Source organism: Entamoeba invadens (assembly GCF_000330505.1).
Source record: "Entamoeba invadens IP1 unplaced genomic scaffold scaff_1105074725243, whole genome shotgun sequence".
Taxonomy (NCBI): Eukaryota; Evosea; order Mastigamoebida; family Endamoebidae; genus Entamoeba; species Entamoeba invadens.
This window is the reverse complement of record NW_004443511.1, coordinates 86,094-97,105: the sequence shown is the minus strand read 5'-3', so window position 1 is coordinate 97,105 and position 11,012 is coordinate 86,094. Positions and strand designations below refer to the sequence as shown.

Here is an 11,012-nt window from a genome sequence, read left to right as displayed (position 1 = left end):
CACTCAAACCACTCAAGACAACATGGTGGAGTGCGATTGGGTGACACCAAAAGCTTTTGAGTATGTCAAGAACTTCCAAGGACCTATCGTTATTCCAATCATATTTGAAATAACGGACAAAGAGGTAGTAGTCACCCCAAACTTTCCATTAGAGACTTCAGAAAAGTACTTACAACTGTTCAGATATGAATTGAAAGATATCAAAGAAGTGTTAATGAAACGGTACGTCACGGTGTTCAATGGCCTTGAGATATACTTCCCCAATCACTCCGAATACTTTGTCTTCCAGAACGAACTTGTTGCAAAGAGAGTGTATTTCCGCCTCTTATTATCCACCAATTTACTCGATGAAACCCTTGAAGAAAAGGTTAACAAAGCATCAGAGAAGTGGGCAAATGGTAAAATGAGCAACTTCGAGTATTTGATGCGACTGAATGAGTTGGCAAGTCGCTCGTATAATGATATGAGTCACTACCCCATCTTTCCATGGGTGATTCAAGACTATACAAGCACACATTTGGACTTGAATAACCCATCAATATATCGTCCTTTGGACTTACCGATCCCTTGTGTAAACTTCAAACGCCATCGAGATGAGATGAAACGATTTGATGAGTTGTTTGGTGAGTGTGGTGCGATCAAAGACCAAGAGAAGTACATGTACTCGACATTTTACTCGGCGTGTGATTATGTCTTCCACTTCCTTGTTCGCGTTGAGCCGTTCACTTCGATGTTCATTAAAATGAACGAAAATCACTACGACCGCCCAGAGAGAATGTTTTACTCTGTCGGACACACATGGGACATCTGTATGAGTTCCACCCAATGTAACATCGAGCTTATTCCAGAGTTCTTCTATTTACCCGACTTCTTAAAGAACGAAAATTTATTCAATTTTGGTGTGAATCCAGTCACTAATAGTCAAGTCGGCGATGTCTCTCTGCCCCCTTGGGCTAAGAGCCCAGAGGAGTTCATTCAACTGAATCATCAAGCGTTGGAGTCGCCACTCATTTCCGCGACTTTAAATCGGTGGATCGACTTGATATTTGGGTATAAGAGTTGTGGCGAAGAAGCACTCAAAGCGGATAACCTGTACCACCCGTCATGTTATGTCACCGAACAAGTGCGGACTGCGGAAGAAAATGATGTCTTGATGAAACGAGCACTCTTCAGTGGACAAGTCCCCGTCCAGTTATTTAAAAAAAGCCACATTGAGAGGAAATACCAGATGCCATTAATAGTCGATGTGTGTAAAGAGAGTTGTCTGAGCGAAGAATTTAAAAGCGGAGAAGAAATTGTTTCTGTCTGTTTGGAAGAGAAGGGGATGATGGTGTTCACTGAGAAAAATACAATGAGAGTACCAGGGCTGCTTAGTCTCACCCATAAAAAGAATAACATTGGGAGTAAAAAAGGTGAGAAGAAGTGGTATTCGTATGATAAGAAGTATAGCATTAGCCTAATATGTGGTGTTGTTCGAGTTTTTAGTGATACTAAAAATTACACATTGAAGTGCAGTGAGGTGAGTGAATGTGAGGTAATCATGTATGAGGAACACAACTACTTGATATTTGGGTGTGTCGACTCGTTACTTGGTGTTGTCGAACTTGGCTTTGAAACGCCAGTATACCTCAATGCACATGTTGAGAAAATCAGTTGCATTTGCTTTGAGGAGAGTAGTGGTGTTTTGGTGATTGGCGATGTTGGTGGAGTTGTTTCGTGTTACAGGTGTGGTACTTGGCGTTATTTGTGGCACATCGCACTTGGAGACAAATGGAAGAATACGATAGTGTCGGTGGTAGTAGTCGACCAGTACATTTATGTGATGACGGAAGGCGGGATGTTTAGTTTGTCTATGAAAGGAAAAGTCGTCAGCTTTTTGGATTTTGTCGGGCGCAAGTTAGTGAAGTCGTTTGTGCCATTTACTGTTTGTGTAGTTGCAAAGAACAACGAGTTATGTTTTGTGTCCACAGTACAGTTTGTTTTTTATTGTGTTTTATTGATGATGAAATAAAACTTTATGTGTTAACACATAGACTTAGTTGTTTACCAATTGAAGTTGATATGCCAGACCTCTCAGAAGAGATTGTGGTTAACGTTTTCTTCAAATTTAATTCTGTTTATATGATTACAGAGTCTGGTAGAATTGTCAGAATATATATGAAAATGTTTGAGAATAAATAAGACTGTTTATTATGTTAAGGTTGTTGTTCCTTTTTATCGGAATCTAATTGTGTTTTGTCATAAAATTTCAAACACTTCGACATTCTAGATTCCGATATCTTAATTAATAATTTATTAATCAAAAGCTATTTCTTACTAATTAAAATGCTACAAAACAAATACGTCTTTTAGTTACCAAATTGAACCAAATGGTTCTAAAAACTATTCAAAAGAATTGATTATGTAACCAACGCCAGTGATAAGTCTGTACTGGCAAACCTAAAACCAAAAGAGAGAAAATTGAGAGTAGACTTTGAAAAGAGAAAACACAGAATGATGCAGGGCATAACACAAACAGTTGTGTATCAATTCCCGACGTTCAATTATTCAGTCCCAATACAACCATCTCCAACAACAAAAATTCGTGATGTGCTTGTCTCCATAGCAACACATTTCAAAATCGACCAAAACAACTTGGAGGCGGTTTATAATGACATTGTGATACCTTATACACTCTTTTCTGAACTTCCCTACCCAGTCACAAACCCGATCACCATCCGCTTTGTCAAAGAGGTTTTTCCAGTGTCTGTGGAGGTTGAAGGAAAAACGGAGTTGGTGAATGTCACGCCGCTTGACTCGGTGCAGAACGTTATAGACATGCTCTTCCCGAAATTTGGGAAGGTGCGGATCTGGTTGATGAAAAACAAGACGAAGGTACCCATCACTAAGCACACCCTTATATTAACTCTTAACATACTGGATTTCTCATTCAAAACAGCGTATTTCTTTGCCGCAGTTAAAAAGCGAATCACCGTCAAATTGTATAACCACAGCTACCCATATTCAGTCGACAGTGCAATGCTTGTGTGGGACTTGAAGAAGCAAATTTGTGAAGATTTCAGTCGAGATCCTGCTGCAGTCGTTCTGCAAACCGATGGCAAGATCATATCAGCAGCTCAAAAGTTGTTTGACGTCTTGGGAAGTGACGGTTCCGTGTCAATCAAGGTGGCAAGAATGAAAGGCGCAAAAATCTTTGTTGAGGGGTTAGGGAAGTCGTACGAGATCTGCGTGGAACTCGAGAAGACCGTCGAGGCTGTCGTGAAGATACTTCACTTCATCGACGCAACACCTTTGGAGGGGATTGTTGTGGTGTATAAAGGAAGGCCGCTTGCTTTCAGTGAGTGTCTTACGACCGTTGGCGTGAAAGAAGGTGATGTCATGACTTTGACTCACTAAATAGTGTGTATTATTCGATTTGATTATTTGAGCATTGTTTTAAGTTAATAGTTTTTCATTTAATTGTAAGATAAATCGTTTTCAAGTTTCCAAATGTTGTTCGTTATGTGCAATTAAACAAACTTGTTTTTTTTTATTAAAAAAGCCTTTGACAAGTCAGATATCATAAGTGTTAAAACAACACTTCTTTGTAGTATCATTTTATATAATCCTTAGTAGTCTAACTAATGCATTTCAATGTACAAAACCTTTTCTTGTTATTTTAATGTGTTAAAACGTATTTACTTAAAACCACTTATTGAAGTTATATAATACACATTAAAAGCAATTGTCCAGTAATTCATACAAGATCCACACATTGTTATTCAGTTTTATTTCCAAATAACTGTTATTAAAAAAACATTTAAAAATAACAAGAAGAACACAGAAACATCAAAATAATTGGAACTGAATAAGTAAAGAGTGATGACAAAAGTAAACGACTTTGTGTATAAAGTGATTCCCGCTGGTATTTTTGATGCTAACTGTACTATAGTTGGTCACCCGAAGACGGGGAATTACGTTCTTTGCGATGTCAGTGGTTCCAGTGAGCAAATTGTAGCTGAGGCCAAAGGGTTAGGGTTAACCAAGTGTGTTGGTGTTTTTTTCACACACGGACATTTTGACCACATTGGTGATGCAACGAAAATTAAACAATTAACTGGAGCGCCACTATACATGAACCAAGCAGACCAAAAATTATATGGAGATGTCAAACGACAGTGCAAAGCGTTTGGTGTTCCAGTAGTGAGTGAGTTAGTCCCTATTGATGTCTTTGTGAAAGAAGATGATATAATAGCAATTGATGATATGAAAGGTCGCGTCATACACACACCTGGGCATTCTCCAGGATCAGCATGTTTGTATTTTGAAGAGTTGGATCTGTTGATTAATGGTGATACATTGTTCCGAGGGAGTATGGGGAGAACAGATTTGTGGGGTGGGTCTTATGAACAAATTGAAGATTCAATTAAAAACAAATTGTTTAAACTCCCTGAGAGAACAGTGGTGATCACTGGACATGGCGCTGACACCACTATTGGCTATGAAAAAAGAAACAATATGATTAACTATTAATTTAATTTCTATTTCGTTGGTCTTTTCTGATGTTAAGAACACACAAATGACAGTGAATGAATAACATTAAATTACAGGGATACCACTTTAAAACAATTTGAAGGCATTGTAGATCTCTATAAGTTGACTGACTAATTGTTGAGAAGTTATCCGTTCCTTAGGTGACTGTGCCCAACAATTTTCAATGGCGGAATACATCTCATCAGAAACATTATTCGGCTTCTGGAGGCGTTGCCCTCCGACTACAAAGTCCGCCACTTGCCATGGATATACAAATTTGTGATCTGCATATGCCTTTGTCCACGAAAAGGTCTCGTACATTGATACTGCAAAACTGAACATATCGCTGGTCTCTTTGTACTTTTCCTTCTGAAGAATTTCAGGCGCCATGTAAGCTGGAGTGCCAATACCACATGTGAAGGTCATGTTAGTCATGAGCATATTGATGTTCCTTGAAGATCCAAAATCAGTCAGTTTAGCGTTAACTTCGATGTTCTCTTCGAGATCTAATATGAGGATGTTGTCTGGCTTAAAGTCTCTATGTAAAATACCGTTTTGATGCAAATAGGATAACCCCCTTGCTGAGTCCAAACATATCTTCACTCGCATTTTGCTCGAGGGCACTGGACTTTCAACTATTAAATTTTCTAAAGAGCCGTACTTGGCATATTCCGAGACGATACAAATCTTTCGTGGGATGAAAACTGCGCCATAGAAGTACACTATATAGTCACACCGAAATTTGTCAAGCATGCAAACTTCACTCACAAAGTCTTTGTAATTGTCTTCGCTGTCGACAAGATTCTTCATCTTCTTGATGGCAACTTTGTTTCCTCTGAAAGTACCTAAATAGACAATACCAAATGAACCTTCACCCAATTTCGTTTCTTCTACTAGTTCGTCTGGGTCTAATTTAGTGGTAAGTTCAGTCTCGAAGGCAATAGGAAATTCGTGTGATGTCGCAACACCCTCTTTTAATTTGAGAACAGTGATATTGAATATATCTTTTAACTTACAAGTGCAATATGGAACAACAATTATTTCAAATTCACACGCCTCTCCTTTATGTAAAATTACAACAAGTGGGTCCACTTTAATTTGGTACTTAAAAACGTTTGTCTTCACAACTATTTGTATCTTCACTGTTTCGTTTCCTTTGTTTCCGAGACATAATAAGTCTCGTGTTTCGGAACAAACAGGGATGTACTCTTTATTTATAGCTTTTACTTGTATTATGTCTTTGTTTGAATACACTATGTCATTCACTTTATATAAAAAGTTGACATTACTTCGTGACATCTTGAACACACAAACTGTCTTCTCTCGGGTTGTTTTACTGTTGAGTTTGAAGAAATAATTAGTGAGAATGACTATAAGTGTAACACACAATACAAAGAGAACAAGCAAGCCAAGTACAATTATAACGATAATCCATGTATTGAATTTATAAACACACATCTTCCCAAGTTCATCTGGAACATGCCAAAAACCACAAGTGGTACATTTGGAATGTTCAACTCGAGAACAAAACTTTATATCACTTGCAGAGTTGCAATCCTTACCATCAAGTACCATAGAATCATCACATGAAGTGCATTCATTGTCTGTTAAACACGTCAAACACTTTGTATTACACTTTTTACACTCTCTCTGAAATGAATAATATCCATTGGCACACTTTGTACATCCTTCAAAAGTCGAGATGTCTCCCCCACACCCAATTATCATTGCTTTTGCTTTACATTCATTGTCTAATGTCATGAAAAATGAATCTTTGCACGTCAAACATCTCCCCTTTGTTTGACAACTTTGACACATCCCATCACAAGTTTCACAATTGAAATAGTCAATATAATACCCATCTTTACACTGAACACAACCCCCTTTAAAGTTAATTCTCTCACACTTCCCTTCAAGGTTCTCGGGCTTTTCACATTTGTAATTTGTTAAAAAGAAGTTCTCAGGACACGAAGAACATTTGTCAAAATCGTAACACGTTTTACAGTTAATGGAACAATACTCACAAGATCCACTCGCTGATCTATACATCCCATCAACGCACCGACGACATCCCAAAGAAGTTTCTACTAAACAATTTTCTTGTTGTGTTTTTGAACATTGATTGTTATGTAGGTAAAATGAATCAACGCATTCTACACATCCTTCAATGCTCGAAATTAAGCAATTTTCTTGTTGTAAAACACATTCGTTATTTTCTTTTGTTTGATTTGTTAAGCAGAAACAGTTATTGTTTTTGATTATGTTGCAGTTTGTTTGTTGTAAGCATTTTCCATTTGATAAGACAGACCCACTCAAACACTTCAGACATTGTTTAAGTGTACACATTTCACAATTTGCAAACATCGATTCACAAGGATAACACGACGAGTTTGAGATGTAATTTGTTTTATCTTGACAGACAATTGCATTTTGAATTGTAGTGTACTGAATGTGTTCGTCTAAAACACAAGAAGTACCATTGAAATAATGATAAGGTTCACATATTTCACAATGATCACTTGAAGAGCACTTTAAACAATTAAGAGGGCAACTCTTGCATTCAAAATTCATTAAATAAAACTTTATATCACAATGTAGACAAAAGTTTCTTTCATAGAGAAGACAGTTTTGTGGAGTCACACATGTTGTCCCACTCATCGTCTGTTTTAGAATTAAACTGTCACTGCATTGTATACACGTCGTTTCGTTGAGACAGACCTCACAGTTTTCTGGACATGCTTTGCACTCATTTTTATTATAAATATATCCACTTTCACATTGCACACATGTACCATTTAAGTACTTCAAACAATGATCTAAAATACACTCCTGTGTATTTGTCGTTTTATATTTACAAGAACATGCATCTTGGTAATACCCACGATTTGAATTACATACCACACACACCTTTTTAGTAGTATTACCAATATACCCAATTGTTGTATCTATTGATCAATAGACTGTTATTTCAAAAGATAATTATTCAGCAAAAAACAAACAGTCACAAGTTCCATTTGTTATCAAAGAAAATATATTTGAACTACTTGTATCAAATGAAATTCCATTGTGTGTTTTCACAAAAAAATTCATTCCATAAGAATTAATTTCTAAAGATCCGTTTGTGCTTGTTGTGTCTAAATAATAGAGGTTTGCACCTTTATATACCTCCGTCATCTGCATGTTCCCATTACTCAAATAAGAAAATTGTGCTGATGGACGCATATAAGCCCATGTGGTAATAGGGTATACCGTGAAGAGTATCTTCATTTTATTTAATTTATTGACTGTTAACGTGTTAATTGGTCCCAAAACACACAATAAACTTCCATACCCATTTTCTATATCAACACTAACAAAGTCTGCTTGGATTGTAGTTGAAGAGTCGATGACAGTTGTCGAAAACAACGCAGTACAATTCTCATCAGAAATTACATTTGAAGGACAATCACAACTCAAAGAAAAGCCGATTCGGTTTGTCACCAAGTAATACTTTGTATATCCAGTGTCACTACATTTAACACTATTCACACTTCCCCCATACAGTGAAGTCGTAGTAATTGTCCCCTTCGCTGAGAAGAGGTACATATCAAAATTGAAATTGTTTACAAGTATCAAATCGAAGTCTCCAATTAACTCGAAGTGATGTGGATGTGTTGGGAAAACTATATACAAATTAAAAAACATTATCAAATTCTTAACACCTTTGTCTGAATTTTTAAGAAGTTTTGGGGGGTTCAAAGGGTTGAAATACATCATTGATAGCGTTGTTGCAGAAACCATTTCAATCTCAAGACTTTCTTCTATGTTTGTGAAGTTCACTTCGATGTTATAAGAAGGGTTTGTGTTGATAATTATCTTTGTGAGTGAACATTTAGTTGTAACATCCCCGAGTGTTACATTATATCTTAAGTTGTTGAATGTCAAGTCTTTTCTTGGTAGTGAAAATATTGTGATCATGGAATTTAATTCATTGATGGTGATAGTGGAAGGTATGTCACAAGACGTGAGTGTCTCATCAAATATACCAGTGGTTGAGTCGTAACAATAGTAAGTAACTGCTCCAAAAACTTGAATATAGAGTAATAAAATTACTTTCATTTGGTGCTTCAAGTTCTACTTCATTATTTAAATCAGTTGACCATCATTCAATTGTTATACTTCCACAAATACGATGTGATGTGAGTTGAAATAATCAATTTTTATCTGTTTAGTTGTCCGTTTTACTATAGATTTTTGCTCAAAAGTTTATTGAGTCTAAAAACAGACTTATAGTTATTAATTGTATTATATATTTACTATAAATTCTTTTACTGTCTATCTATTTATAGAAACTTGATTCAATTACAAATGGTGACAATTTAACTATTGTGTTACCAGTTTATCATGTATGTGAATTATAGTTATTAATTATAATTTACTATATTATTTAAATTATTATTTTTATATTCTAACATCACAGAAGACATCATTTATGCGATTTTTTTTGTTGTTATTGTTTCTTGGTTTCATTAACTCCAAATAATAAGACAAATTGTATAATAATAGTTTATTTTACCTATTTATAATAATTATTATTAGTTTGTTATGTTTTAATAAAAACAAAACAAACTAATTTTAGATATTGACCAAATTGTTTGGCACTAAAAATGGCTTATAATTCCCTTTATTTTTTTTTATTTCTGCGATAAGAATTTTAGTACTTTTCATTATAACAAAGAGGACATTTTTTTATTTATAATAACCAATCTTTTACTAAATAAATGCGATTCTTATTAGTTTATCAAATAGTTTAATTTTATAATATATTTATTAATTAACTTATTATGAGAAGAACTTTTAAATACGACTCTTTAGGATGAGTAATTAGAAATGGCAATACTTGTATCAAAAGAATACCATCACTTATAGTTAGTAGAATAATGATTTGATTTTTCGACACAATTACCCAACAAAACTAAAAGGAACCAAAAGAGAAACTAATGCCCCTTCAGTCCCACAAAAGAAAGCATTGATTTCGATACAACACAACTAATTAGTGAAAAACAAAAAGTAGAATGAACCAAATAGAAAGAGTCCCCTCCCCACATGGATGTTTTGAGATCACCGAGTCCAAAGGCTCATGGTCCCGCAGATACATTTTTGATGAAGACTACAACCAACCACCTTTTCTAACAACACGAAACCACCTGCAAGACATTATCGTCCCCGTCGGATACCCAACTACTGTTGAACGGGGTTACTTCCGCTTTGTCGCGTTCTCTGTCGCAATGGAGTCGTGTAACATGATGTTACTTGTCATGTCTATTTCAGCGTCTTTGAGGATCGATTCAAGTCACTCCGCTGCCTTCTTTGTGATCTTCCGCGAGGTCATGGCAGGAACCATGCACTTGATCATCACCGAGCGTTGGGGGTCTTCCATTGTGTTTTATGCGAAGCAGTGGCGCATGCGAATTGAGATCATTTCGGAGCTTTTGCGCCTCATTCAAATCGCGTTCATCGCGTCGCCGATATTTTATTCAATCAACGTGACGTGTTCGACGATCGAAAGTGTTCTCAATGCATCGCGACAAGTGATCAAAACAAAGATCTTAAGCAATTACGCGAAGGAGAATAATGTCGCCGAACTCACTGAAAAGGCTCAAAACATTGAGACACTCGCACGTGTTATTTCTTTGTTAATAGGTTTTATAGTATTACACTTATTAGGGGATTTCACAGAACATGGTATTATAGTGTTTATGTTAGCATTAATAGCTCACGTTGTGTGCAATTTCTTAATGGGGCGAGTGATAGTGTTTAAAGCAATCAATTATGAACGATTAATGATTCTTATGAAGTACTTCACGACAGTCAAAAGTTTGTTGGAATCTTCTTGTCTTATACTTTTTAATAATATTATAATTAGTAAATACTATTCTATATTTTTAATAAAAGATATGATAAAATAATTATAATTCTTTAATTCAATAACATGGTAGACGAAATACTGTCACCTCTTGTCGTCTCTGCAATTGAGAGTAAAATCCGCGTGAACGAAATGAAGAACATTCGAATGGGGGTGAGTCTCAATTCCATTCCAAAGTCGACGGACCTCTTTTTTGCGATAAGTCAGTCCATTAAGACGTGTCAATACTTCCTTTACAAAAACACTAACAACACCATTTCTGTGCTTCTTGGTGACAAGATTACTAAAGAAGGGATCTTCGAGGCATTATTATGTGCGCATTCTCAGTTGGTAATGGGGTGGGATGACAATCGACAACAACAAGTCCGGGAATGGAATGTAGCGGAGTGTCTCAAAGAGAAAGGGTGGGACATCGAGAACCTTGATGTTCGTGTTGGAGCCTATAGAATCCAGTCGGACTCCCTCAAATTTTAATTGGTGTGTTACTTTGTTCCTCGTATTTTCCTTCTCCAAACCACAACTGAACCACAAACAGTGATTTAAATAGTAACAGACATACCAAAAACATTCTCAACACTGAGAAAACACTTTTTAT

General features: G+C 36.0%; 6 protein-coding genes across 6 annotated transcripts; 4 read left to right on the top strand and 2 right to left on the bottom strand.

Moving 5' to 3' along the window:
* Window positions 1–19: 19 nt before the first annotated feature.
* On the top strand, window positions 20–2,181 carry EIN_206500 (beige/beach domain containing protein; the record flags this gene model as incomplete). Its single annotated transcript, XM_004258376.1, has 2 exons — window positions 20–1,974; window positions 2,034–2,181. Coding segments are annotated over 2 exons (2,103 nt in total), but the record flags the coding sequence as incomplete, so codon positions are not given.
* A 312-nt stretch (window positions 2,182–2,493) lies between these two features.
* EIN_206490 (hypothetical protein) lies at window positions 2,494–3,396 on the top strand (the record flags this gene model as incomplete). Its single annotated transcript, XM_004258375.1, has 1 exon — window positions 2,494–3,396. The coding sequence occupies one exon, from the start codon at window positions 2,494–2,496 to the stop codon at window positions 3,394–3,396; it is 903 nt and encodes a 300-aa protein (XP_004258423.1).
* Window positions 3,397–3,861: 465 nt separating this feature from the next.
* Window positions 3,862–4,512, top strand: EIN_206480 (beta lactamase domain, putative; the record flags this gene model as incomplete). Its single annotated transcript, XM_004258374.1, has 1 exon — window positions 3,862–4,512. The coding sequence occupies one exon, from the start codon at window positions 3,862–3,864 to the stop codon at window positions 4,510–4,512; it is 651 nt and encodes a 216-aa protein (XP_004258422.1).
* Window positions 4,513–4,599: 87 nt separating this feature from the next.
* EIN_206470 (tyrosine protein kinase, putative) lies at window positions 4,600–6,561 on the bottom strand (the record flags this gene model as incomplete). Its single annotated transcript, XM_004258373.1, has 1 exon — window positions 4,600–6,561. One exon carries the CDS (start codon window positions 6,559–6,561, stop codon window positions 4,600–4,602), a length of 1,962 nt encoding a protein of 653 aa, XP_004258421.1.
* Window positions 6,562–7,491: 930 nt separating this feature from the next.
* On the bottom strand, window positions 7,492–8,097 carry EIN_206460 (hypothetical protein; the record flags this gene model as incomplete). The annotated part of the gene is made up of 1 exon (XM_004258372.1): window positions 7,492–8,097. One exon carries the CDS (start codon window positions 8,095–8,097, stop codon window positions 7,492–7,494), a length of 606 nt encoding a protein of 201 aa, XP_004258420.1.
* Window positions 8,098–9,566: 1,469 nt separating this feature from the next.
* On the top strand, window positions 9,567–10,842 carry EIN_206450 (hypothetical protein; the record flags this gene model as incomplete). Its single annotated transcript, XM_004258371.1, has 3 exons — window positions 9,567–10,368; window positions 10,491–10,743; window positions 10,815–10,842. The coding sequence occupies 3 exons, from the start codon at window positions 9,567–9,569 to the stop codon at window positions 10,840–10,842; spliced, it is 1,083 nt and encodes a 360-aa protein (XP_004258419.1).
* Window positions 10,843–11,012: the final 170 nt, after the last annotated feature.